Source organism: Oreochromis aureus, linkage group 1, assembly GCF_013358895.1.
Source record: "Oreochromis aureus strain Israel breed Guangdong linkage group 1, ZZ_aureus, whole genome shotgun sequence".
Lineage (NCBI taxonomy): Eukaryota > Metazoa > Chordata > Actinopteri > Cichliformes > Cichlidae > Oreochromis > Oreochromis aureus.
This window is the reverse complement of record NC_052942.1, coordinates 377501-405367: the sequence shown is the minus strand read 5'-3', so window position 1 is coordinate 405367 and position 27867 is coordinate 377501. Positions and strand designations below refer to the sequence as shown.

The 27867-nt window shown below is 41.9% G+C and overlaps 3 protein-coding genes across 7 annotated transcripts; 2 read left to right on the top strand and 1 right to left on the bottom strand.

The window, feature by feature from the left end:
- Positions 1 to 388: 388 nt before the first annotated feature.
- hddc3 (HD domain containing 3) lies at positions 389 to 2665 on the bottom strand. The gene is made up of 4 exons (XM_031744971.2): positions 2523 to 2665; positions 1291 to 1346; positions 963 to 1203; positions 389 to 784 (listed from the first exon to the last, which is right to left on the bottom strand). Exons 1-4 carry the CDS (start codon positions 2632 to 2634, stop codon positions 654 to 656), a joined length of 540 nt encoding a protein of 179 aa, XP_031600831.1. The 5' UTR covers positions 2635 to 2665; the 3' UTR covers positions 389 to 653.
- Positions 2520 to 12840, top strand: vps33b (VPS33B late endosome and lysosome associated). Of its 2 annotated transcripts, none has more exons than XM_031744969.2 (24): positions 2520 to 2658; positions 3103 to 3242; positions 4038 to 4118; positions 4232 to 4293; positions 4379 to 4428; positions 4551 to 4618; positions 4703 to 4748; positions 4828 to 4922; positions 5514 to 5618; positions 5736 to 5826; positions 5900 to 5977; positions 6167 to 6240; positions 6324 to 6410; positions 6902 to 6992; positions 7072 to 7146; positions 7639 to 7703; positions 7777 to 7831; positions 7910 to 7956; positions 11066 to 11198; positions 11317 to 11390; positions 11940 to 12041; positions 12136 to 12211; positions 12339 to 12458; positions 12597 to 12840. In XM_031744969.2, the coding sequence occupies exons 2-24, from the start codon at positions 3147 to 3149 to the stop codon at positions 12674 to 12676; spliced, it is 1851 nt and encodes a 616-aa protein (XP_031600829.1). In that variant the 5' UTR covers positions 2520 to 2658; positions 3103 to 3146; the 3' UTR covers positions 12677 to 12840. The 2 variants fall into 2 exon arrangements, with proteins under 2 accessions (XP_031600829.1, XP_031600828.1); XM_031744968.2 differs by lacking the exon at positions 2520 to 2658 and adding an exon at positions 2720 to 2799.
- A 157-nt stretch (positions 12841 to 12997) lies between these two features.
- Positions 12998 to 26643, top strand: prc1b (protein regulator of cytokinesis 1b). Of its 4 annotated transcripts, XM_031744965.2 has the most exons (15): positions 12998 to 13238; positions 13466 to 13598; positions 19825 to 19947; positions 20229 to 20462; positions 20676 to 20846; positions 20940 to 21089; positions 21199 to 21346; positions 21423 to 21559; positions 23228 to 23323; positions 23403 to 23549; positions 23629 to 23742; positions 23823 to 23936; positions 24408 to 24590; positions 24728 to 24762; positions 25720 to 26643. In XM_031744965.2, the coding sequence occupies exons 1-15, from the start codon at positions 13228 to 13230 to the stop codon at positions 25766 to 25768; spliced, it is 1845 nt and encodes a 614-aa protein (XP_031600825.1). In that variant the 5' UTR covers positions 12998 to 13227; the 3' UTR covers positions 25769 to 26643. The 4 variants fall into 4 exon arrangements, with proteins under 4 accessions (XP_031600825.1, XP_031600826.1, XP_031600827.1 ...); XM_031744966.2 differs by lacking the exon at positions 24728 to 24762 and having other exon boundaries at positions 13228 to 13238; positions 24408 to 24513; XM_031744967.2 differs by lacking the exon at positions 24728 to 24762 and having other exon boundaries at positions 13228 to 13238.
- Positions 26644 to 27867: the final 1224 nt, after the last annotated feature.

The window sequence follows — 27867 nt, the reverse complement described above, 5'->3', positions numbered from 1 at the left end:
AAAAATGATGAAGTTAACTTTCTAAAACAGGGAAGGGTGAAAGTGAATGTTAATATTCTGAAACGTTTTAGTGTAACAGCGCCATCTGCAGGCTGCTGAACTAAACATTCATTCTTTTTGTACGAATAAATTCAATTATTTATTGTTTTCTTGGTTAAAAAGTAGAATAATTTCTAATAATCCCATATGTTTTAAATGTGGACATGTAACATGTAAAGGAGTTACTAAAACTATTAGTGAAATAGAGATATCAGGTCGATTCAAGAGAAAATACTCAAATGAACTACATCTCCTTGTTGTTTTATATTAGCTTATTTATTTTCTGTTAAAGAAAATTACTGAGCATAAAATGTATAGTGATAGTGTGCCAAATTGTTTGCTTTGTGTAATGCAGTCCTGCAAATGTGTGTTATATCTAAATAGGCTTATTTTTAAACGGACCATCACAGTGCACAAGCTACAATTGCCAAATGAGGAGTAACATCTTTTACTTTTTAACTACTAAACACCACAACATCAGACATTCAACTTTCCTGCAAAACCATGCACAGAAAATTAGACACTGTAATGTAAATTAAATTTGATTTATTTTGAATATTTACAAACTAAAAAGCATTTTATTTGCATTTCTCCACTGTGTTGTGGCCCTGCTGTCAGAGCTGGACTCCTCTCTCTTTAAAGAGTTCCTCCAGCTTCTTCTCCAGAGCTGAGTTGGTTCCTTTCAGGCCTTTCACCACCTCAGAGGCCCACAGGAAATACTCCTGCACCCGCTCAGCTGTCCAACCTGCCAAACACATTCAGAAACATAACTGAACAACATTTGATATGTTGTCTTTTGCACTTCTGCCAAATAAATAAAGTGTTCCAAAGCATTTCATCCTCTTCATTTTGTATTTTTATTTATTTTTTTACACAGCATTCCATTTTGTAGCAAACAGCACTGTGTCCAGAGAAGTACTGACCAACAGGAGTGCAGCGGTTCAGATCCCTCAGGTTGTACAGTTTATCAGCCAGTTTAACCAGCTTGGCCTGTTGGCTGCAGTGAGGTGCGTGTTCCACCTGTAGACGCTTCCTCTCCTGCTTGGGCAGGCTCTTGTCATCCGTCACCTCCTGAACAATGCGAGCCACGGTTACCCCAAATTTAGCTTCCAGCTCTGCGGGGGTGGTGTCGGTGTCTTCTACTGTATCATGAAGCAGGGCGGCCTGCAGAGCGGGAGGAAGCACATGGGATTACTGATGTGAGAATGCGTGCACGTGACTGTGACTAACAGTTAACAACTGATAACTCACCTGCAAAACCTCGATGTCTGTGACGCCCCCTTCGTGGCTGAGGATTCTCGCCACTCCTTAAAAGCACACACAGAAAGCTGTGAGTAGCAGAGAGGACAGTAAACAAGAAGCTTCACTGTTTCCAGGCTGCTAAGAGAAGTCACTTATAGAACAAGAAAACTCATTTATAATCAGACATTTCCTCTCTGAAGAGCTCCTCCAGCACTTTAAGTTTCTACACAACATAGCTCATAGCTCTCATCTGTAAGTAGGAAAATAAAACTCACACAGAAGAAGTGGACGAACCACCAGAAACTTCCTTTACACACAGGGACAACAAGGAGGGAGCTTAATCACTGGCTGCCCATCTATGGCACTCCTGCCTAACACCACGATAAACGAATCCACTGAACTGTAGTCTCAAAAGATATTTTGAAACAATCACTAGCTCCTCTTTTGCATAATAAAGCAGAATGTCTAACGAAATGTAAAAATACAAATTTGGGGGGGGGGGGTTAAGAAAACAAACAAAGACAATATAATAAGAATAGATACATGGAAAAGTAGATGAGAGGGAAAATAATTCATGTTTTTCAGTATTATTTTTGGTGCATTTCTTTATCCTTTCAAAGTTTGTCCCTTTAAGTCCCCCACAGCTCTAGTGGTCTGGAGCCCTGAGAGGAAAAGCACTGCCAAGTGCTATCATTAGCTCAGCAAAGAAAAACGGAGCAGTGGGTAGTGGGGGAGATATTAGGTTCGTTGCAATCTGCAGCCTCACCACTAGATGCCGCTAAATCCCCTGCACACAAAAAGCCATTAGTTTTGTACGCCTGAACAAAAAACCGGATCAATCGTCCTCCACCTCCAACGTGAGACTATACACTGTGTGCCGAGCACACAGCCGAAAAATAACGTATCGCTATTACACGGCAGGCTATTATCACCAGAATCAAAATAAAGGCACTCGTGTTAATTGAAATATAGTTTCTGCAAAACTATTTGTTGCCATAAAATGGTAAAGACTAAATATTAGTGATATAGCTGCAGTATGCGAGTAAACCCTGATAACTTTACTGGTTAGTTCTGATCGTACCGCTCCTTTCGGCTACTCCCTCCTTCCACGGCTTCCGGTATCGTATCAGTTAAACATCAGAAACTTTTTTTTTCTTTTTCTTTTAAAGATAAGAGTGAGAGACTTCACGGGTTTACGTACAGGCCGTGAATGCATCATACTACCGTAAAAACACACCTACCTATGGGGTGATTTATATACGGCGTTCCCTCTGGATCTTTACGTTTCTGGTTGCGGTGTTTCTCTGCGGCAAATTGGACAGTTTCTAACAATAAAGCTGCATCTGAGTTCATGGTGTAAAAATCACGTCCTGTCAGGTCAGTAACAGAAAAACCGCGTTGTTAGGTGAATTAATTTTCAACGTCTTTCGAGCAAAACTGTGGCGGTCCGTTCGTATTATGATCCGGGGGGAAACAACTGGTCGTGGGATCATTCCAGTTATTTAGCTACGGAAGCAGGTAGCTGCTAACATAAGATATAAGATAAAGTGTTATGTTTCAAAAGACATAAACGGTCAAATTTCTGGCATTAATTTTATATTTTTTGGGGAAATTTTTACACACTAGTGTCAGCGTATTCGATACTTTATATCTTCATTTATGTGATGAATGTGATTTTAGCTTTGAAGCTAAGCCAGCAGGGAGGATAATCACAGCACAGATCTCTGACTGTTCTATATGTTTCTGCTGGTTTTTGTATCTCCATTATTAAACATTATATTTGTATATGAGTTATTTATTTATTTTCTTTGTTTATGCCAGCCGTGGATGACTGAGTGTTGTCCGGCCTCCGTCGTGTGTCCAGCATGGCTCACAGTGCCAGGAGAGACTCCCCGGAGCTCCCCGACTTCTCCATCCTCAAGAGGCTGGCCAGAGATCAGCTCATCTACCTGCTGGAACAGGTAGGAGCAAGTCACAGCTTCTGCTGAAGACATGCCCACCAGTAATATGACTGGCATGTATAGCATGCATATGGCACTGTTCTTCTTTTTTGTTTTTTATTATTATACTTTATCATTTGACTGCACACCCATTCACGAGCAACACGTCTGTTGGTATCACTCAGAGCACAGAGGACCTCACTGGCCACCACAGACTCCTCAAACATCCTGAGCAGCGTCCGGTGGATGTTGAAGGACCTCAGTGATGTCAGAAAATAGAGACTCCTTTGGCCTTCTGTGCTTTTAATGAAGTCTACTGTATTTCTTGTTTGTTTTATAGAATTATAACTTGTGTTTATGGAGATAACAATAAACCGTTTGTCTGGCAGTGGCTTTTAAAAGTGCCCACCAGCTCATGGAGTGATTTCTGCTGCAGAATCATGTCTATTTCTAATGCAGTGCTGCTGGAAAGCCAAAGATTGCAGCCATTTGCTTGAGATTTTATGTTGAGAAATATTACTCCTATATGCTGAACTATACTGTCTTCACATGAAAATTGTCCCCACCAAACTACAGTTTACTTTTGCCATAGGAGTCAGTTTTACAGTTTAATTTTATTTAATTAGGCACAAATGAACATTGTCAGAATCAGTGGAGAAAGTGTAGAAACTGTGTGCAGACTAAGCCATGCACACATTAGTTTGTGATGTACTTCAGACTCGGTGAAGACAAAAAACAGGAACTACAACAAAACAAGGGATGCTTTTTGTGTTGTGAAGAGCAGATTGTCTTACAAGCCCCTCTTTTGTGTCACAGCTGCCCGGGAAGAAGGACCTCTTCATTGAGGCAGACTTGATGAGCCCGCTGGATCGTATTGCAAATGTATCAACACTAAAGGTGAACCGCATCAGCTGCTGCTCTCCTGCCTGTTCTGATAGGGCATCTCTTCAGGATTACTGCACTTTCAGCAGGTCTTTAAAAGCTTTTTGTCTCCCCCCTTTTTCTTTCAGCAACATGAAGTGGACAAACTGTACAAAGTGGAACACAAACCTGTTATCAGCACCTCAGATCAGTGAGCCTGCACCTTCATACCTTACAGAATTGTAACCACACACCTGACGTGCCCACCTGACAATGTGGCGTTGCTCTTTTTCCAGGCTCTGTTTCCTGATCCGACCAAGAATACAGACTGTCAAATGGATATGTGGTAAACGGAGATTCTTTTTATTTTTCTATCATCTCTTGTCTTGGTGGTTTTAATATGAAGTCTTCCAGTGAAAATGGATGAAAGCTGAAGCGAAGTGACATCTGCATTCTTTCTTGTTGCAGATGTGGTGAACGCAGACAAGGTACCTGGAAAATCCCGAAGATACAAGATCATCTTTACCCCTCAGAAGGTATTTCTCTTTCTTGTCTTGTGTCTGTGCTGTAATGCCTCGCGTGCTTGATACTGACCTGCTGACCCTTCTTTGTGTTACCAGTTCTATGCGTGTGAGGCCGTGCTGGAGGAGCAGGGGATCTTTGGCGGTAGGCATCTTTCTCTTTTTGCAGGAATGATGAGTGTGAGTGAGGAGAAGTGTAAAAGCTGTTTTTGCCTTTCCTGTAGATGTCACCATAGATGAGTGGCCTTTCTACCTGCTTCCTCTTGATGATGACATCATCAGTCTGGAGCTGCCAGAATTCTTTCAAGACAACTTCCTGGTTAGTAGAGGCCAGTTGCTTGTATTGATCATTTGATCACTGATCATTTAAATCCTTTTCTAGTCAATGTTTTAGTCGTCATTTGTTAATGTGAAGAGGTTCTGTAGCAGTACACAGCTGTTTCCCCCAAATGATGAAAAGCAAAGAAAAGAAAATGAATATTGGCCTCGCATGCTCTTGTTGGATACACACATGACTTGTTGCTCTGCATCAGTGTTTGATTCAGTTTTAGTCTTTTGAATAAAACGTCATAATTTACATAATTTACATTTACAGAGCGTCTTATTTACCTTGACATCCAAACATGTTTTTGTGAGAAACACATGAGAGCTGCTGCTTGTCCAGATGTGACTTTTTACATTCCATCACACTTTTTGTCCTCGAGTTTTGAGTTTTTGTCGTTTCTTTCTTTAAATTCCTCATATCCGAAGCTGACAGCACAAAGGAAGTCTGGGTGTTGTAGTGTTAATAATCATAGTGCAACAAATCATCACATTTGAACTGTTCGTTGCTGGATTTATAAGCCCGTAGTTGAATCAGAAGTGTAACACAAAATCTCTGAGGGTGCAGATAAATCCTGTATTTTTCCAGGCCGGAGACCAGCGCTGGGTGAGGACCGCCGGCAGTGCCCTCCACCTCCTGTACTCCCTGTACGGCCCATTCTCAAAGGTCTACGGGATTGGGCGCTGCTCCAAGGTGCCGTAAGATTAGAAACCAGAAGCTAGTCGGATCAAACCAGTTTAACTTTTTCACATCCAGTTTGTCCGTCGCCTGCTTTGGGCTGTTGCTGATGGTAATTCTGTGCGATCCCAGATGGCGTACGAGTCATGGAGGGAGCAGGTCGAAGAGGGAGAACAAAAAGCTCGTCAGGCTGAAATTGGGAATGTTTTCCTTATTGACAGAGGTGAGGAGACGTGGTGATCTCAGAGGACGAGGGCCGCGCCGTTCCCGTTCTAATGTCGTCGTTATCATTGCAGATGTGGACTTTGTCACTCCTCTGTGCTCACAAGTTGTCTACGAAGGCCTCGTCGATGACATCTTTAGAATCAAATGTGGTAGGTGTCAGTAAATCAAATCCATTTACACGTTCACTTTATTGCCTCAGAGAAACACATCACCTCTGACCTCTTGAGCAGAGCGTTTCGCCCTCACATTCTTAGCTCTTTTGAAGCCACGCCCTCCCCGGCTGGGGGATTTAAAAAAAAATATCCATATGTTGTCTGATCATTCCAACTACTGTGCAGGATGTGTGGAGTTTGGACCTGATGTTACCTCCTCTGACAAAAGTGTGAAAGTGATGCTGAACTCTCAGGATAAGGTAAGGCTCGTCTTAGTCTGCGGTCGGCTGCGCTTTACTAATTGTCGTGATTCTAATAGAAAAGTGTGTCTAATGTTTCGTAGGTGTTCAGTGAAATCAGAAATGAGCATTTCTCGAACGTCTTTGGTTTTCTCAGTCAGAAAGCCAGGAATCTGCAGACTGCATATGACGTGAGTGAATGTTGATACTGCTTAGCAATCATTGCACCTGTGGCTCGATTTAGAGAATCTTTGTACGACACAACCTTGAACAATGGCATTTATATTTGCATTGGTGCGTTACGTGTTAATTACCTTGTGGTCGTGTTTTATGTGCGATGCCAGCCAATAGAAACAAATAAAATGCTCCTGCGTCTCCGCTCTCTGTTTAGGTCAGCAAACATTGATCTCGCTCCAGGAATTTGCTGGAGTGACGTTTGTGAGTCCTTATCTTGATGCTTTGATGCTATAATTGTTATTGTCTCAAAAACTACGACAAAAAAGTATCTGGAAATTGGCCGGAGGATCTGACGGTGCTGAACCCCTCGCAGTAGTCGTGGGCTGTGTTGATGCGACGTGTAGTTACATTTAGTTACATAGTTACATAGTGTCAGGTTACCCTGCAGCATTAGTGAGGATAATAGCTAACACCTTTTGTCTGGTTTTCTTTAATAACTCTACAGAAACGTCGGGGGATGGACATAAAGCAGATGAAGGCGTTTGTGTCAGAGGAGCTGAAAGGGTTAAAGCAGGAACATCGACTGCTGAGCCTGCGTGAGTGCTACAGTATCGTGCCGCTGACTCTGAGTAATATCTGCACGGCTGCGTTGCTGAAGAGCGTTTTCTCTTCCAGACATTGGTGCCAGTGAGTCGATAATGAAGAAGAAAACAAAGCAGGACTTTCAGGAGCTGCTGAAGACAGAACACTGTAAGAATCCTCCGCTCTGCTCTTTGTTCCAATCACGTTTCATTTAAGGGACTTTTAACGCCTGAAAGCACAAAACAAGCTCCATGTTTGTTGGTTTCAAACGTGTGTGCAAGAACATGAAAGCTCTCCAAAGACTTTGCTGACCGATGAGTCTCATGAAATACTCACGAGTCACAGCTATGCCCACGTCTCTGTGAGGTGCCAGACTAACCTAAGAGATCAAACTGCACACAGAAACTTCTTATTGTGAGGCAACAGTGCCTGGATTGGAAATGCATTGATGTGGAATAAAGTCCTGCAGAGACGGCTAAACAAACATGCCTGTGTTCCTGTGTGTGCTCCTGTCCCCGTGCTGCATGTTAAGTGGTTCAGTTCATTTTGTTTGTGTCCGCTACTGAAAGTTGTCAAAGATTATATTCTGTAGTGTTTTAATCCCATGAGCAGGAGTTTACTGACTACACATGCAAATCTTGTTTCCTTGTGCTTTCCCAGTGTTACTGGAAGGATTTGAAATCCGTGAATGCATTTCTTACATAGAGGAGCACATCAACAGACAGGTGAGTGTGCTTAAAAGAGTCCAGCAATAAGCGCACTGCCAAAAAGTCTGAATGACTCTTTTCTCCTTTCTAGGTGTCCATGGTAGAAAGTCTGCGGCTGCTTTGTCTGCTGTCTATCACAGAAAACGGTGAATCGTCCTTCATTGATTTGTCACAGACTGTTGTCGTGTCCTGTTTACAACTATTGTCATGTTGTTTTCCTGCAGGACTGCTGCCAAAAGACTACCGCTCATTAAAAGCACAGTATTTACAGGTGAGGTACAACAAATCTGTGAAAGTGTTTTTGTTGTGGTAGAAGTACAAAAGCTATTAGTATCAGTATTTTTGTACCTTTGCTTGAAATGGTATTTTCTGCTGTTTATTTTTTATTTTTTTAAATGCTATTTTCTGTTCATGTTTGCTTAAAAAGGATTGAAGTATACAAACAGCATATAGGCTGATACTGGCTGTAAGGGATTTGTGCCATAAAACACTCCTATCTGAATGAAAGTCCAATCTGTTTGTTGGAAGACCCGAGCGCCGAGGAGAAACCCGTCTGAGACGGAGGAAATCAGGCTGACAGCAGAACTTCTCACAAAGCAGCTGCACAGTTATAACACAGTTTCTACATTACACACACACACACACACACACACACACACACACACACTTCTTTCTGTGTTTTGTGCGGGTCAAATACGGCCTGTAACCATCTCAGTCACCCTGTAATGTCTTTAAACAAAACAACCTTCACATTTCATCAAATGCAGCATTATAATAATAATGGATTGCATTCATATAGCGCTTTTCAAGGCACCCAAAGCGCTTTACAATGCCACTATTCATTCACGCTCACATTCACACACTGGTGGAGGCAGCTACTGTTGTAGCCACAGCTGCCCTGGGGCAGACTGACAGAGGCGAGGCTGCCATATCGCACCATCGGCCCCTCTGGCCAACACCAGTAGGCGGTAGCGGTAAAGTCTCTTGCCCAAGGACACAACGACCAGGACAGAGAGAGCCCAGGGATCGAACCAGCAACCTTCCGGTTGCAGATACGCTTCCCAACCCCCTGAGCCACGGTCGCCCCATTATGTCAGTGATTGTCTTGGAAAGAGCGGCCGCCATCTCAAATGATTTATTATTTATGTATTCAGCTATTACACAGTGTATTTGCTGATAAATGGTAGGCTGGTACACTACATGAACAAAAGTATTGGGCCACATATGTTAACCTTTGAACTCAGGTGTATAAAACCAAGTAGCTAAACATGCAGTCGGCCTTTACTTCAGCTCTGTGAGAGAACGAGACACTCGGGGAATTTGAGAGTCTTGCTGAGGAAACATCAATGGACGAAGTGGTGTAAACGCCACTGGACTCTGGAGCAGTGAAAACATATTCTATGGAGCTACACGCTTCTCTATCTGACAGAGTGGTGGCCCATTCTGGGGTTTGCACATGACAGGAGAGCGCTGCCTGCCTGCCTGCACTGTGCTAGCTCAGACAGATAATGCTATGGGGTCTTTTCTCCTAAAGGAACGTTTTAATGCTTCCCGGGTTTGGGACTGTTCTGTGAATCCAGTTTTGTAGGAACATCCTGAGTACGGCCCTTTTCTGTTCCTACATGAGTTTGCTGTGGGCCCTGACCTCAGTCCCGTTAATGAACTAGGTCAGGGGTGTCGAACTCCAGGCCTCAAGGGCCGGTGTCCTGCAGGTTTTAGATATCACCCTGGGTCAACACACCTGAATCACATGATTAGTTCATTACCAGGCCTCTGGAGAATTTCAAGACATGTTGAGGAGGTAATTTAGCCATTTAAATCAGCTGTGTTGGATAAAGGACACATCTAAAACCTGCAGGACACCGGCCCTCGAGGCTTGGAGTTCGACACCTGTGAACTAGGTTGTAAGCCAGGACCTCTCATTGGACAGCAATGCCTGACCTGGATGAACCCTGCAGCCCATTATAACCTGTGTGTGTATAATGAGATGTTTGTAAAGCTCCTGTAAGATGTGGTGTGTAGGTGGTCCTATACTTCAGTCATATTCTTCACCGAGTGATGTCAACCCCATACGAGCAGAATAATGCAGTAATACTTACATATCTATAATGTAAAGCATGTTTTTTTTTCCATTGTAACCTGAGATGACAATGAAATAGTTTTTTTTTTAAAAAGACTCGGGACTTATAGGCTCACAAATATCTGATTGTAAAATAATCTGCTTAGAGTTTAACTTAAATCAGCACCGTGTGTATTTTTCATTTATTTGTTGTGAGCGTTCACTTAATTTAACAGTCTGGCTCTGTGGAGAAAAACAATAAGGCTACGTTCACACTGCAGGTCTTAATGCTCAATTCCGATTTTTCGATCAAATCCGATTCTTTTGTCTGCTTGTTCACACTACACATAAAATGCGACATCAAACGCGCTCCAGTGTGAACGCTCAAAGCGGCCCGCATGCGCAAAAGAAGATGTCACACACAACTCGCTCTGTTTAGACCCAGAGCAAACAATATTGTTTGACCGATTGGCCTTAATATAAAGACTTCGGACTTTATGTTTCCAGATTTCGCGATGTCCTATCGGGCGCTTCTCCGGCGCTGATAATTGGCGTCTGTCTTGTGTCAGTGACGCAAAAGATCATCGCGAACGATTTCTTACCATCCGGTGAAACTGTTGGGAAGACAACGTTGGAGAAATGAGAACATTTTATTTTTACTGTATTTTCTGCAGATTCTGACAGAAATCTGCAACTATCCTTTGAAGCACCGCTCCTCTAAAACAGCAAAAAGGATCATTATTAGGTTATTTACATTATTATGTAAATAACAAAATAACTTAAAGCAAAAATTTGGAAACATAAAGTCCGAAGTCTTTATATTAAGGCCAATCAGTCAAACAATATTGTTTGCTCTGGGTCTAAACAGAGCGAGTTGTGTGTGACGTCTTCTTTTGCGCATGCGGGCCGCTTTGAGCGTTCACACTGGAGAGCGTTTGATGTCGCATTTTATGTGTAGTGTGAACAAGCAGACAAAAAAATCGGATTTGATCAAAAAATCGGAATTGAGCATTAAGACCTGCAGTGTGAACGTAGCCTAATACAGCTTATCCCCACACTGGAGCATGAAATGTAAATCAGTCTGTAGCTGAACAAAGATCATTTCCTCCTCTTAGAGTAATGCTTTGGAGAACGTGCAGCGTCCAGCTGTTTGGGGACATCACAGGCTGTTATCACAGATCTGAGTGTTTTGAGGCTCCTCAGGCAGCCTGTGGTGGCAGATTGCTCTTTGCTGCCAACCTTGGCTTGTTAAGCGTGTGCTCATTTTGATAAAGAGCCATCAGTCCAATGCCTGACATTTTTCTCTGTCTGACCTCATCAGAGCTATGGAGTGGATCACCTGCTTACATTTTCCAACCTGAGGCAGCTGGGGCTGCTGGTTGAGCAGCAGCCGGGAGAGACGCTCACTGTAATGGAGAGCAAAGTGGGCAAACTGGTTAATGATAAAACTGCAGGTGACACTGGCATCTCAGCGCAGTTTTAGCCTTCTCCACTTACAGGAAACCCTGCATTGCTCTGTGCATCAAGACAGACATGCTGTTTGACTCTTTTCTTCTTCTTCTTTGTTTCCAGGAAAACTGACAGATGCCTTTTCCTCTCTGGCAAAGAAGAGCAATTTCAGAGCCTTGAGCAGAAAACTTAACTTGGTAAATTATTGTTTAGGTGAACATCTTTGGCTTAGTTGTGTTTGTGGACTCTACAAGAACAACTTTGTATGGTTCACAGTTAAAAAAAGCCTTTTTTCCAGACAGGGTGAACACAGTGCTTCACCAAGGCTCAGTACACCATTGATAAGGCTTATTTTGAAAAAAAACCCCAAAAAAACCCTCCTCTCCTTGTAAAACATCCCCCTCTTTAATCGTTTTTTCTGATTGGTTGGCCCAAACAAACAAAAGAGTTTTAAGGTGGGATGACCATATTAGCAGTGTCCTCTCACTGACATCAGACAGAGCCACAAGTATAAAAAAAAAAAATCACTGTTCTTTCACATACACTGACCTCATTGTTTGACACTTTTAACGAGCATCTGCAATCGTAACACTATATATGACACAAAAGAGTAACATATAATGTATTCTCTTTAATTACCTTTATTTTGTTTAAAAAAAATACAGCACATACTTTTCCTAAAGGCATTTTGTTTTTAATTTCTGATTCTGTCAAATGGTAACGTGCTCATCATATTTTGCATCAAGGTGCCAAAGATGGATGAAGAATATGACCTGCGTGTCCCTCGAGACATGGCGTATATCTTCAGTGGTGCCTACATCCCTCTGAGCTGCAAACTCATCGAACAAGTAAGTCAACCAGGACACATTCAGTCTCTGGATATGATGGGGGGGCAGCCATGGTAACTTTAAAAAAATTCTATTCCTGGTATGTATTGCATAGGTGCTGGAGCGAGACGGTTGGATGGGGCTTGAAGAAGTCACCAGGCTGCTAAATGGGCATGAATTTGCAGTTACAGGTTAGTTCAATAGGAGGTGTAAATGATCCATTTGAGGATAATGCTAAAACAGAAAAGAAGGCTGTTGTAACAGACGTCTAACATCTAAATGTCTTTGATTTGATCACTGTTCTCCTTCTCTGATCAGGGAGCAGCGGAGTGGATTCAAAGGGAAAGAACGACACTCAGCGTATCATACTGGTCATGTTTCTTGGTGGATGCACCTACTCTGAGATTTCTGCCCTTCGGTTCCTCGGCAGAGAGAAAGGTAAACGTCATGATGGTGTGTAGGGCCACTTAGGTAAAAATAAAAAATGTGAAAAACATCTTCTGAAATGGGAGATGTATTTTTTATTGTATTGTTTAAAAGCAGGAAATAACAACCATTTCTATTTTTTTCTCTCAGGTTATAAATTCATTGTGGTTACAACTGCAATTACAAACAGTTCCAGACTCCTGGAGGCTTTGCTGGGCAACCACGTATGAAGCCTGGCAGCACATCATTATGGACAGACACTGCTGAGTAGCCACTTGCCATGCATTCCTCCAACACTGGCATTAAAGATAAAGAAATGCTTCATTCTGGTCTGTTTCTGATGACGCGAGAACTGTGAAGATGTATAAAGTGAATAAACGTTTCTTAACATCTTCGTTGTTTTCTATGTAGTCGCGTTTCCCGGCTGCCCGGCTCTGGTGTGACTTCATCAGTTTAAAATTAACTGCAGTTTCTTCTGTTCTCCTACGTGACGTCAGCGCACCGTTCGTGCGATCAGTGCGTTTGTTTTCTTGACGACGTGCAGTTTATTGCATGCAGTGGGTAGAAGAAACCCCTGGCGGCCCGATGTGGTGTAACAAAACAAGCGCACTCGCAGCACGAGCCAATCGGAGAGCGGGACGCTGCGAGTCGCGTATTTTGAACTGTGTACAAACGGACTGGGCGCAGGAGAGAAGCGGCCGTCTGTAGCTTCACGTTTTCACAGGTTTTCTACGTTTTAAACGGTTTTACCTGGAATTGTAACGGGCTCTGGAATTTAACGATGAGGAAAAGGTATGTTTAAGTCTCTTTGTTTCTCGCTGTGGAGTCAGTATTTGTAAAATATAAATTGGGCTCTTTTAGCGAGCAGCTTACTGTTAGCTAATGTCAAAGGCAGTTCGTAATTGATCTATGCATGTTCCAAAAAAATCTTGTTGTTATAATGTTACGAACGACTGGATTATCGATAGCTTGTGAATGATGTATTAATAAACGACGGTGTCTCCTGCTTTTGTTTTTAGCGAGGTTCTGGCAGCGGAGGCTGTGTCGTGCCTGAATAAAGCGCTGTGCCACCTGAAGGACATTTGGGAGGAGATCGGCATCCCGGAGGACCAGAGACTACAGAGAACTAATGTAGTCAAAAGTCACATAAAGGTGAGCCCATTTCACATTTACATGTAACAGTATGTGTAACCGCTGACAACTGCTGCTGTGTCAGTGACTCAAATGCACCTGGGTTTAAATTTTAGGCTAGTGGTGTTTCACTGAGTCTGGGTCCTATTATGGTGTAGGAACACCAACACGGGGACAGGGTGCTTTGGATGAGTGTAAATCTGAATGACAGCAATAAAGAAGGATGGGATTGGTGCTTACATTCATTATGAGAGAAACGAGACTGGCGACATAAGCGAGTACATGGCATTCAAAGAATCCTGAAAATCTGCAACAGCAAGGTAGTGGGAGAGGGGAGGGGCTTCTTAAAACCTTGTGTTTGGGCAAAGCCATCACACCTGTGAGCAGTTTTCATCAGATTGTAGTTGTTCTGTTCGAATTATCTGTAGTTTCGGGCCACATGCAGCTCAGTTTGATCTACGGTGGATAAAAACGGTCACACTTAATGAATCATCCATTTGCAGAAGAGAAGAGCGCAACATGAGACCTCTTAAGAAACACAAGTGCATTCCTTTAAAAAAAAATGTAAATTGTGTGTATGCTTTTTTTTTTTTTTTTTTTTTAAACATTTTGTCAACTCTGCAGAAGTTACGTGTGCATTACTGCACTGTGGCAAAAAGAAAAACCTGTCTCTTACATCTTTGTGGAAAAGCTGTGCTCTTTGTCAGTGACGAGTTCTCTGTGATGTTCACCCTTTGCAAAGCTATCTCATGCTCTTTTTTTGACTTGCTGACGTCAGGGGAGTTTGGACAAACCTAATTTAGACAGCGCTTTAAAATATCTGCCTGAACAAGTGCTCAGAAATATTTTAATATGACTGTTGTATAGTGGCAAGGCTTGTTACTAAGAGATCTTTGGCACTGGAAAATATTTACAGCTCTGATATTAATACCTCAGCCGGTCGCAGCAGATGGCTTTTACACTGCAGCTGCAGCCACTAGAGCGCAGGGCGCATCACCTCGGTCAGCAACATCAGTTTGTCGCTGATCTGACTACAAAGTAAAGCGTCTCCTTTATTAGGCTGTGTGGCGGTAACCTTTAATGTTTAAAAAGATCCAGTTTAAGGTTTCACAGTTATAATGTGCAGCACTAACCTTAGAAATAAACAGCCGCACTGAGTTTATTTCACCGCTCTGTGTGCTACATCGTCAGGCTGCTGCAGCATCCATCGCTTCATCTTTTGCAACACTGTTACATTTTACTGTTATATTTTTTTCTGATTCTTTATAGATGATCATTTTGTCATCATCTGATAATATATCTGATTAGAGTAGACATGCAGATCATTTTGTGTGGAAGAGGAGTCATGTGACCCATGAAACACACCATTTTATGAGTTTGTTCAGAGTCTGAAGTAGAAAGCTCCGCTTCAGAAAGAAAACTGATAGCCACTGTAGTGATACCTACTATAGGCTAAAAACTATGATAGAGTTAAAGTTATCTGCAGATCGGAAGCATCTGGAAGTAAATACATTTCTAATTGTGCTATTGACATGAAATTTTCACCAGAAGTCAGTAACAACCTGTCCAATCCACACATGCAAAGAATTCAAAGACGTGGAAAGTCATGACACCAGCAGAAGTGCATCAGGACTGAAAGCATTTTTTGCCACTCAGTGCAAATTAATATCAGCTGATTGAGTCCCGACTAAAATTGGTGACGTGTTCAAAACTTATTTTATCCGCTTTATTTCAGTAGCAACATCAGAACTAATATCAATATCTAAACAGTTACCATGGCTTGGGTAAGTTGTTGCTATTCAAAGTAGGGCAGGGCAATATAGCCAAAAATATGTATCACGATATATATTTAAAAATTTGCGATAACGATATAATTGATGCGAGATAAAATACTTTACAGCTCCACAACTTTATTAGTGCAAAAACCCATCAATGTATTTTCACTTAAACAAGCAGCTGTTTTTTATGTCCGTTAAAGTTATATAAAAATGTAACCGTGCAAATGCAAATTCCTTGCTGACAGTTTAACCAAAAGGCATTTCCAGCTGACACATCCTCAGCATAACCATGTATAATATTCACAAAACTTAAAAAGAGGTTATACACACACAATACGGTAATATTATGTTGAAGCACAGTACGTATCACTCCGTGAGGCTCCTGCCTACGGTAGCTGTAATTAGGGCTCAATTAATCGAATTTTAATCTAGATTACGATCTGGGCTTTCAACATCATTAAAAATGACTGAACCGATTATTAGCACCTCCGTCGTGCTTTACTCTCGCGCTGCTCCGTGTGGCAAATCGAGCGCACCTCTCTGCGTTTCGAACACGCGTCACAACAATTAAGAGGACCCGAGCAAACTAAGCAGAAGTTATTTGGAGAGGAGAGGATAATGGCTGCTGAAGAAAGAATGCCGTTGGTTGAAAAGAGGTAAAACGACTTGTGTGGAAACATTATGGGTTCACGGAGTCAGACGTGGATCAAGTAGACATAGTGTGTAAACTTTGCTACGGTGTCGTAGCTGCACCACAGAGCAACACTACAAATTTATTCAATCATTTGAAGACCGCTCACAAAGTGACATACGATCAAACAATGAAGGAACATAGAGAAAAACTCTTGACAACACCTGCTTCATCCTCACAGACCTCCATTCACGCTAGCCTGTACAACGCGACTAAATATCCCACCAGCTCCCAGAGACACAAGGAGATAACAAACGCGGTAACGTTTTCACTCGCCAAAGACCACTGCTCAATTAACACAGTGAACAACCAGTATTATGCAGTTCACTAAACATAGATGTTTACATTTTTCATTTATTTTTTATATTGCAAACATTTGCACTGTTATCAGTATTTGCACACTATTTTATATTATTTTTTGACATCTTTAAAGCCATTATTCAATACATTGTTATTGTTAAATAAATATCGTCAAATAATCGAGATCTCAATTTCAGTGAAAATAATCGTGATTATCATTTTTGCCATAATCGAGCAGCCCTACCTGTAATGCTAAACCAGAATTCAAACATAAGGCACACGGGATTATAAGGTGCACTGTCGATTTTTCAGAAAATTAAAGGATTGATTTTAAGAGTGACTTATTTTCCAAAAAACACGGTAATAACGACTAGGGGTGGGTTTTTATAATCGATTTATCGATTAAAATCGATTCTGGCTTGGATAACGTAAAATCGATTTATTAAAATCCTGAATAGATTTTTTAATATATATTTATTTTGCCCGAAATGCCAGAATCTCTGGTGAAATCTCACAAAATTTCAACAACCACCAAACAGCTAAGACAGTAAGTGAGAGCAGGAACACGGATTCTGCACAAAGACGTAAACACACAGCACGGATCAGTGAGACGTCGCCTTTCTCACCTGACGGCACGGACACGGTCGGGGCTGAAAGCTCGCTGATTCTGATCTGTCGGCGGGTCCGCGCTTTGTGTTCACGCTAGGGCTGTGCGATATGACCAAAATCTCATATCCCGATATTAAGACATCTATCGTCCGATAACGATATAAATCACAAAAATGTAACATTTTCTGTAAATTCTGTGAATGTCGGGCAGCTCAACTTGCGTGAAGTGTTTCCAGCTGGGCGTCGCGTACCTGGAGTCAAGTGTTTTAACTGATGCATGAAACGATACATTTTTAGACATAGGTTGTAACGGCCACTGTTTTCTTTGTGAGTATTTATTACACAGCGTGTTGCGGGGAAAGCCTGTTCTAACGCTTGAGTCTAAGGTTTATTTTTAGCACCTGACGGCTCTTTTTGCTTCTCATCCGTAAATACTCTGCATCTTTCACGTGATTCAGTTTATTTTGAAAAGTCTCAACAGGATCTTGAGCTTTATTGTGAAGGGTTTATGTGGAAAATAAACAAGCGGACACGAGGTGGTTTTACCATCGTTGTTGCTAACGACAACGCATAAAAACAAGCGCTTGTCCGTCTGTAGTGTGGTTATATTAAATATAAGAGAAAGAGAGAACTTTAGGAAATTAATATATCAAGATAATGAAAAAATATTGCCGTAAACAGTTTATTTTGCGACACCACGAAACAAACGATAGCGTAAAATGAAACGACAGATGTTTTTATATCGTCATCTGATATATATCGTTATATCGAAAAGCCCTATTTTGCACTGATTCTAAAGCTGTTAGTTTGATCTCTCTCCAAACAATATTGACCGAACCAGCAGCAAAAGAAGATCCAAACTACACTTCACATAAACAACAACAACTCTGACTTTTACTGTTTTGCTTCCACCAGGATGCACAGCTCTCTCTCCCTCTCTGTACTTCAAGAACAGTTTCCCGTCTAAAAATCTGTTTTCTTCATCATTCGCTTGCTTGTTACGCACAAGTCTACCGTTGTTTACAGCGCTGTCGGCCGCTGTTTTTTCCCCTTTTACATACTTCTGAAAAGAAAACCTAATTTCTGCCGTTCAATACTGAACCAATTTAAACTTTTTTAAATTATGCAAAATGCAAAACGCTTAGCCGTGTCTCTAATAAAACCGCTGTAACGTCAGAGGTAACGTTCATATGTTGATTAATGGTTTTCTTTCGTTTTTGATGTACTGTAGAATAGTGATGGTAAATTTGATTCTTTTTACTGAATCGAGTTTTAATGAGTCACTCACCAAAGTGAATCGGGTTTTTTTGAGTCATTTGAGTCACTGAGTCAGCTGACCAGAGAGTGCAAAAAATGTACATTTTCACTCAAACTTAATTTGTTTCTCTTTTCAAGTAAATCCTACTGCTAAGATGAGTGATTCAAAAAGAAAACTATTTTATAGAGCAAAAAAAATTCTAAAGGGAACATTTATTTTGTTTATTTTTATTTAATAGTATTTTCCTTAAATGTGTCAAATATATATTTTCTCATCTAAATGTCCACTGACCTGTGAGCCAGGGGGCGGTAATGCGCCTTAACATTGGTTGCCAACCAAGAAGAAGAAGAAGCTGTGAGCCAGGAGGGAGGGAGGGAGTGAGTGATTCGTTCGCTCTATGATTCAGCACAGGAGGGAGGGGGTTAGTGAGTCCTGAGTGATTTGCTTACCCTACGATACCACAGGAAAGGAGGGGGTGAGTAGCTCAAAGGTGCTGTTAGCATGTTAGCAGAGCGATGCTACTGTGAACCGAGGAGCTATTGTCTTGATGTGAGCTCTTCTACTCAGGGTTTTTTCTTCCAGTTCCAGTGTTTTTCTCCACAATTTTAATTATATGCTAGATATATTGCTGCTAACAGCAACAGGGATGAGTCAGTGAGTCAGTTGGGCTTGTGAATCATGATTCATGAGTCAGTAAAGTGATTCTCGAGTATTGAACGATTCGTTCATGATTCGCGCATCACTACTGTAGAATATTTTTATAAAATCCCAGCCCAGGAAAATCACCTTCATGTTTTTCTGTGTTTTATCTTCAGCTACTTTGACACAAAGGCATCTGCTGTGACGCTCACACCTTTGATAAAGTCTTGCGTGTGTCAGCTTCCTTTTTATTGATACAAAAATATGTAAATGTACTGATCTGAATTATAATATTTCTGACTGTCAAAATTTCCCAGATTTAAATCGAATTAAATCGAATCGTGGATCGAATCGATTCGGGACCTTGTGAATCGGAATTGAATCAATTCTAGAAATCAGTGACGATACCCAGCCCTAATAACGACGGCCCGCTAGCATGCTCTACCAAAAATAGTGCTTTGTTGTGTATCTGATGAACGAAAGGTAAACCAGTTCCACACCACTGAAGTTGCAGCATTTTTACAAACCAGTTCTGGTTCATCCGTTTCATTCAACGATCCGCTTTCGCTCTTCTCATTCTCCATCACCGCCATGCTTTTTCCGCCATGTGCGTATGTAAACAAAGGCACTGCGCATGCGCGTTTTACCCATATTCTATTGCGATATTTCATTTTCTTATCGTTGCCTAACGCTATACCGGTATTACTGTGAACGGTATGATATGGCCCAGCCCTAATCCTAAGGTGCATTTTGAAACTAAACTGTGCTAGCTCTTTGGTTTACCTTTACAAGGAGCAGTATGCTAACCACCAAAGTCTTTGTTGTAGATTATAGCTGGATTTCATGAACTGAAATGGAAATTGAAATGAGTGTTTCCTAAATAATCACAATAACCTCCCATGATCAACCATTGAAGAGAATTTTGATATTTACACCAAACCTCCTGTTTCATTTGCTGTGTTTCTCCAACAGAATTTATTAGACATGATGATTCAAGAAGAGGAATCTCTGAAAAAGAGGCTCATCCTTAGCCTTCAGACATGCAAAACAGAAATGGAGAAACTGTGCTTGGAGCTTCAGCTGCCCGTGTTCGAGGTAACGGCGCGTTTCTATGTCAGCCTTTTTAACTGGAAACTGAATCGAGCATTTAATTACATGTCATCGAGGATCCTCCTTGGCAAATGAGTAATTATATCAATGATATTCAACAACCCTGACCTGCTTCCTTCTTTGCTGTTATACCATTTCTAACGTCATGCCTGTCAGTCACTGTAGTTATCAGCAGTCTTTAATCAGAATTCTATGATTTAAAAAAAAACAACAACAAAAAAAACCCAAAACTTTTTGCTGATAAATTTGTTTGTTTGCATATTAAGGAAGAGGCCGGCATCAGCATGCTCCAGCAAGAGAAGAACATCCGCACACAGGTGGAGGCCCTGATGAAGGAGAAGGCTCGGCGGATGCAGCAGCTGAAGGCTCTGCTGGAGCAGGACCAGGACCTGTGCGACATCCTGTGCTCTGTGCCGTACGGCATCGCTCCCGACTCTGTCCCCTCACTGGAAACACTGGACAACTTCCACCAACACATCGCCAACCAGAACGAAGAGAGGGTAGGACCTCGTAGTTCAAACCACACCTCTAACGTTCTGTTATTGTGGTTGTATGAGGAGAAACTGTGGGGTGAACTGTAGGATGAACACTGCTACAGGCAGGAGAGATGTCACTGGACAGGCTGAGATCAGTTTGGCTGCAGCTGTGTTTCATGAGCAGGTTTTGTTTCTTCCTCTTTGTTATGTCACATTTCGACTGCTTCATGTTTCCAGGTGAAGCGACACGCTGAGTTCACGGAGCTCAAAAAGCAGATCATTTTATACATGGAGGAGCTAGACCGTGTCCCTGAAACCAGCTTCGAGAAGGACGTGGTCTGTGAGGATGAGGACTCCTTTTGTCTCTCCAGAGACAACATTACGTCACTCAAACTGCTTCTTTGCCAGGTGAGCAGAATCTTTTTCTTCTTCTTTTTTGCATAAGTGGTCATTTCAGCCCAACCTGCTGAGTTGCTAACTGATGCTGTGTTGACCTTGCAGCTTGAGGAACGCAAGGCAGAGAACGAGGCCATGTGTGAGAGTCACAGAGAGAAGATCCAGCAGCTGTGGGACAGACTGCAGGTTCCACAGGAGGAGAGGGAGGCTTTCAGCCAACATATGGTCACGTCCAAGAAGAGGAATTTGGACGCGGTGAGAAGATGCTGCAGATTATTTTTCCTGTTCTTTGTGGACAGCTGTGAGTTCCAGTTCTGTGGCTGCTGTTTTGCCGTGTTGTTTAATCTTTATTTGTCCTCTTCAGTTACAAACAGAAGTCCAGCGTCTCGAGGAGCTCAAACTACAAAACATCCGCAATGTCATAGATGCCATCCGCTCTGAGATCGCTGTCTTCTGGGAGAAGTGCTTCCTCAGCACAGACCAGCGGCAGGCTTTCACACCGTATTTTAGTGGTGGGTTCTCCTGTCACATGTTCATTTAGCCTTTTGTTTAGTTTTTTTTTTAACTGAAGCTAATTGATTGTTTTAGAGGACTTTACTGAAGATCTGTTAAGTCTACATGATGCTGAGATCCAGCGCTTGAAGCAGCATTATGAGGATCACAAAGAGCTTTTTGAAGGGGTTCAGCAGTGGGAGCAAAGCTGGAGACTCTTCCTGGAGCTGGAGGTGAGTTTGACAGGGAGAGGAAGCTACGTCCATGTATAACACTGACACAAAATTAGTTTTTGTTTTTTTACGTCTACTGAAACATTTGAATTATAGTTCTATAATGGATATGATGTGTAGACTCTCAGCTTTCATTTTAGAGTCTCTGAAGTGTTTAGGAGCTTCACCTCCTCAACATGTGCCACCCTCTTTTTTTTTTTTTAAAAGGACCATGGGCAGGTGTGGGCGATTCCTTTGTTGTGTCATTATTATTTAAGCAGATAAAAAGCCTGCAGTTGATCTGAGGTGTGGTGCTTGCATTTGGAAGATTTTGCTGTAAACAGACCACATGTGGTCAAAGGAGCTCTCCATGCAGGTGAAACAAGCCATCCTTGAGCTGCGAAGAAAAAAAACCATCCATCCAAGAAATTTCTGCAATATTATGAGTGGCAAAATCTACAGTTTGGTGCATCCTGAGAAAAGAAAGAAAGCTCTGGTGAACTCAGCAACACAAAGACCTGGGCGTCCACAGACATCAGTGTGATCACAGAATCATTTCCATGATGATGAGAAACTCTTCACAAAGGAAGGTAGGAGGTAGGCTTACCAGTATCCAAGTCTGCCATAAAGAGAAGACTGCATGAAAGTAAATGAAGAGGGTTCATTGCAAGGTGCAAAAAAGAAACCATCTCAAAAAGTACAGATCTGGACAAACAGATGAAACTGACATCAACCTCTACCTGAATGAAAAGTGTGGAGAAGGCGTGGAACAGCTCATGATCTAAAGCACACCACATCATCTGTAACACACGGCGTCATGGACAGGGATACAGGAGCAGCTGAATGAACTCTGAGGTGTTCAGAGACTGTCTGCTCAAATCCAGGTAAACTCAGTCAGACTGATTAGCCAGCGTTTCATAATACAGATGGACCACGAGCCAAAACATACGGCCAAAGCACCCCAGGAGTTTATTAATGCAAAGAAGTGGAATATTCTTTATTGGTCAGGTCAGTCAGCTGATCTTAACCCAACTGAGGATTTTACTTGTTGAAGACTAAACTTTGGACAGAAAGGCCCACAAACAAACAAACAAACAGGAAGTAAAACCCGCTGCAGTAAAGGCCTGGCAGAGCATTAAAAAGGAGGAAACCAGCATCTGGTGATGTTCACAAGTTCAATACTTCAGCAAACTGTTTTCAAGCAACTATTAGAAATGAACCTTTTATTTTCAGTTAATTTGTCCAATGACCTTTGAGCCCCTGAAATGAAGGAGTTGTGTTGTGCTAAAATGCTTTACCTGGTCACATTTTTATCCAGTCTTTTTGTTCAGGCCACTGAACTAAAGCTGAAAGTCTGCACTTCATCTGCATCTGAGTTGTTTCATTTAAAATTCCCTGTGGTGGTGTACAGAACCAACATTAGAAACAAGTCGCCTCTGCCCAAATATTTATGGACCTCTGTATGTGCTGTGACTGGCCTCTGTCTTAAATCTCACTCAGATAATTGTTTTTAAAGGAAAAGTTCATACAAATAAAACATGAATATCCATGTTTCATCACTTTAAATGAACATTTCTGAATTAATTTGGAAACATTTAAGCTTTGTGACTCCCTTAATGAACATGTTCTATTTGGTAATGCTGCTTCCAGGTTCAACTCCATTTCTTTCACTTTCTTTCTTTTCTTCAGAAAAAAGCAACAGATCCATCGAGGTTCACTAACAGAGGAGGAAATCTTCTCAAAGAGGAGAAACAGAGATCTGACCTGCTTAAAAGCCTGCCAAAGGTAAAGAGTGAAGGCCACCTGCTTCCTGAGCTAATATCCTGTAGCATTAATCGTGTGTGTGCGTCTTTCCTTTTTAAAGATTGAAAAGAGATTAAAAGCCCAGATTGACACTTGGGAACATGAGCAGGGTCGAGACTTTCAAGTAAACGGCCAGAAGTTTCTGCAGTTCGTGGAGGAGCAGTGGGAGCTGCACAGAATAGAGAAGGAGAAGGAGAAGCTGGAGAGGGTAAGGAGTGTGTTTGTATAGTATTGCCTGCAGTGTTTGCTAACGGTGCTGATCATTCATCTTTCCACAATCTCTGCAGCACATTAAGAAAAGCAAACAAACGGAGGAGGACATGTTGTACGGAACCGCAGTACGAACCCCAACCAAGCGCAGGTTCCTGGCCACCACCACCCCCAATAAATCACGAAAGATGGTAAATGCCAGTTTACCGGTTCTTGCTGTAATTAAGCTGCCGTCTCTGCAGCACTGACCCCGCTTCGTCTCTCTCATCAGGGTAATGCGACCTCCAGCATTTCTAGTGGCACCTCTAACAGCACAATGCGCTCTGTCTATGGCGGGACTGTCTGCCGCTCGCCGGCGCCACGCCCTCCCCTCTCAGCAAACAAGGTTGGCTTGATTTTTGGGAAACCTGTTCACATCGAAAGCATGCTCACTGATATTTGAGCCTCGGACGTTGGGTAAAATATGTTAGATGTTTTTCCTGGTTCGTCTTTGGAGTCATTTAAACACAAAGTGGTCAAATTGATCCATCATCTCGATATGGACAACTTATTATAACCTGTCTATTTTACTGCTTCATGCTAAAACGTAGCACCATAGTTGCATCGTGTTGTGCGACTGTGTTATATTTTACTTATCAGCAGAGCATGCCTATAAATGCTTCAGTCCATTTACACATGTTGTCTTATTTTTCTTCTCAGTGGTGCAGAAACCTTACCTGATTTAAAAATATTATCTTTGAACTAATTAAAGTACAAGCAGTTTATTTATCAGTGCTTTGGGGAATTGAGTGAGTTGGTGTAAGGAAGCAACAAATCTGTATTTCTCTGATATGACTCTGTCCTCCTCCATCATCAGACCCTGGCAGCGCGGACACCGGGGGGCTGTAAACCCCCCCACCCGAGACTGCAGGGATGCAACAAAGAGAATGAGGCCCAGCTGAAGGGCAGCAGCCCTCTGAGGGGTGCGTTGCTGACTCCTGCTAGTCCACAGCGTAACTTCAGCATAGCCTCTGTTGCCAGCACATATTCAGAGTTTGTGGTAATTTAACACTTTTGTCTCTAATCTCTGCATCTCTTTATTATTTTGGTCCCTCTGTTTCTGTGCAATAACATATTAAAGCATAAAGTCAAGGATGATGTACACGATAGTGCTCATGATGTATATTTGTATTTTAGAGGGACTTGGTCTGCACTGAATCTGTTCAGTCAAGGTGTGTTTAAAGTCCTGAAACTTTCCATAATCCTAACTAATTGCCTTAATCTGCTCTAACTGCACGCTTCAAACCAAAGACAGAAATCACACTTAAAGATAAAATTAGCAATTAACTTTCCTAAACTTGATTTATGGGATGTGAAGTGGGTTCCAAGATTAACAGTGGGCTACTCAGACACTGTGTTAACTTACTAATCGTTGATATAGTGGATGTGAATCAAGGCTTCAGACAGCTCTGAGCACTGTTTCTTTGCTCTGTATGTCATAGACAGGGAACCTCCTTACTATGGAGGTGTGCGGTCCACATTAGTGATTGTGAGTGCAGGAGCTCCCGTCCATCTCCTGTTCAAATTTTCTGCTTATCGGATCAGAAGAGATGTGGCTCGAAGGAGCTGAAACACACTCTGTCCAACTGAGGGGTCCACGAAGAGCAGTGTGACGTGAACAAAGATTTATTTTGGACTGTAAATCATCCAAAGCTGCTCTACTGAGTGTACTTTATTTCATCAAGTCTTCACTGTGACAGCACAAGCAAATCAAACAAATCCACAATCATGACCCTGTCCACAGAGGAAGCACGTACATGTGAGTGCAGCTTGCTAAGCTCATACTAACAGCTAAACGAGGCTCTCTTTGGGCTTCTGTGATTGGCTTTTGGTGCCATCGTCACTGAAGGTTCTCCAAAATGTCACCATTAACTGTTGTTTGTTGTGCCGACATGTCAGCGACGGCTAATGCAAGTTCAATGTTTGAACACCTTTATCCATCTGCACTGCTGATGCTGCTAGCACTACTTACATGAGCAGCACTTTAATATCCGTCAGGTCGCCCGTGTGATTGTCTGATTTACGCTAACGGTGTGTGTCGTGTGTTAACTGTAGGGATTAGTGCCTTCTTCTCTAACGGCCCGCACACGTATGTGGCGTCACGCTCACGCCTGCTCGTTTTTCCACAGCGAGACCTGTCCAAGGCCTCCGACGCCAAGATCCAGCACGGCATCCTGAACTCCACCACCACCAAACTTTAACCAATCAGAGCGGAGAGGTCAAAATCCAGGTCTCATTCAACAAGTGTCACTACCTTTCACAGCGATCTGCTTGTCCATGTAAATGAAGGCATTAATATATTGTGTTAAATGTTTGAGGACGAAGGCCCGAGGAAGCTTTTGATGTTTGCCTGTCACTGAGAACAGTCAAACCAACACTACTTTGGCTGTATGATTTTAGTTATTCTAATAGTATTGTCCATATCTTATACTGCACATTGTTGTTTTTGTAGAGAAACAGTTGAATAAGAAGTTTGGCTTTATAACGTTATGCAATCTGGGGTTGCAGGCCATATGTATGATGAATGTATTGCACTTTGTTTAGAAAATATATTGCTGCGATTATTGTAATTTCACACAGACCCACACTGTTCCCTGTATATATGTCCCTATGCTGTTTGTGTTTTTTAAGCTAATTCACAAAGATTTCAGGCTGTCAGGACTTTAAAGCCCCTTTTTAGACATGAAAAGGTTTCAGTGACACATTTTTCATGGCTTCATTCAGACAAACCCTCTATAGTAACAGCTGTGTTACACGCACCATGTTTGCCTACATGCGTGACACCACCACATCTCTAGTGAAGTGTAACTGAACTTTTGAACGTTTGGTTTTCTCTACTATTCTCATTAACAGCAAACTAAGGATTAGCAGGTGTAAGTCTTTGTGCGCTTCAGTTTCAGGCTTGTGTCATGTTCAAATCTGCACATGTGGTCTGTCCTGGTAAAGTTGCCATGATGACTCTGAGAGGGGCTTTAGGTTACATGTTTGAACTCACAGAAACATAATATCACAGCTGATTTTGGAAACAAGAAAAATAAATGAAACATTTTTAACTCAAAGACTCTTGTATCTGAGAACATGGAGGAAAAACAATAAGGGTGTATGCGTGACACAACAAAGAAATTGGTTGGGGAAAAAAAAAGGCTGCCCTCTAACATTTTGTGGAGTTAATTTGCAGATTATTTTTAAAAACATATCAAGACACACAAACACCAAAGTTTTCAGAGGTTTCTCACAGGTTTAGCCAGTGTGTAGCACAAATGTGCTTGACATCAGCTGCTCTGGTTGATTCTGGGTCTGATTCCATGCAAAGGGATTCACATCTGTGGCTGATTGTGATGAATCCTTGAAAAGCAGAACTGGACTGAGTTACTCCAGGCTAATTTGTGCTACATCTTTCTGTCCAGGAGCTCACTGTAGGTTGATTGTTTTCCTTTTTATCAAACAATGTGACATCCTTTCATGGGGGGGGGGTAGCAATGTTTGTGCAGTTTATGGATGAAAAAGCTCCAAGGTCAGACAAATGTCAGGTGTGCTTGAACAGTCACCTGGCTTATTGTAGGTATCCTCTACCGTTAGCTTAGCAATGGTATGTGTTTCTGTAAAGCCTCGTAGTCAGGGAGAGTCAATCAGCAGAAAGGCCTCAAATTTTACACACTCCTGCACAGCCCTCTTCCAGAAGCAGCCAATCATCACTGATTGCATTATAACTACATCCTGCACCTGTAAATGTGGACTGTCTCTAAAGAAGACAACCATAACCATAGCATTATGTTTTCAGCTCACTCTGCACAGCACAGCTGCCTTTATAACGATAAAAACTAAACGTAATCTTTGACCATGAAGCTGTTACATCCATTTTATCTTTTAAAATTTGAAATGTGAGTCAGCACAGTAATATTAAACACGATGGGAGTGAGAGACAGAGAGAAGTAGTGCTCAGTGCATCATGGCAAGTCCCCCAGCAAATACAGACTATGACAGCATAACTGGAGCATGGGTTGACGAAAGGCACATTTTGAGCCCAACCTTAAAAGAAGAGATCATGTGTGTCCAAACTGTGAGGTCAGGAGAGGGGACTGAGACATGAAGCTTCTGCCTACCATTCTACTTTTAAAAACGCCAGAGTGCTGAGCTGTTCTTTTCATATTTTAACTAGCGAGATTTTCTGACGTATTTTTGGCAAATACCGTGATTTATTTCGATGGTAAGAAAAGCGCAGTGAGAAATTCAGGCTTTTATTTTGGTATAGTTTTTGAGAGATCCATATTTAAATT

Bases quoted from the DNA above. Each gene is read 5' to 3' on its own strand.
- hddc3 (XM_031744971.2), bottom strand. From the start codon at position 2,634: ATGAACTCAGATGCAGCTTTATTGTTAGAAACTGTCCAATTTGCCGCA. The intron at 1,347-2,522 runs GTAGGTGTGTTT...TGTGCTTTTAAG, and splicing joins GTATATAAATCACCCCATAG to GAGTGGCGAGAATCCTCAGC. The intron at 785-962 runs GTCAGTACTTCT...TGTGTTTGGCAG, and splicing joins GAACCGCTGCACTCCTGTTG to GTTGGACAGCTGAGCGGGTG.
- prc1b (XM_031744965.2), top strand. The intron at 23,550-23,628 runs GTAAGGAGTGTG...CAATCTCTGCAG, and splicing joins AGAAGGAGAAGCTGGAGAGG to CACATTAAGAAAAGCAAACA. The intron at 24,591-24,727 runs GTAATTTAACAC...TTTGTATTTTAG, and splicing joins GCACATATTCAGAGTTTGTG to AGGGACTTGGTCTGCACTGA.
- vps33b (XM_031744969.2), top strand. From the start codon at position 3,147: ATGGCTCACAGTGCCAGGAGAGACTCCCCGGAGCTCCCCGACTTCTCC. The intron at 7,704-7,776 runs GTGAGTGTGCTT...TCTCCTTTCTAG, and splicing joins AGGAGCACATCAACAGACAG to GTGTCCATGGTAGAAAGTCT. The intron at 12,459-12,596 runs GTAAACGTCATG...TTTTTCTCTCAG, and splicing joins GTTCCTCGGCAGAGAGAAAG to GTTATAAATTCATTGTGGTT.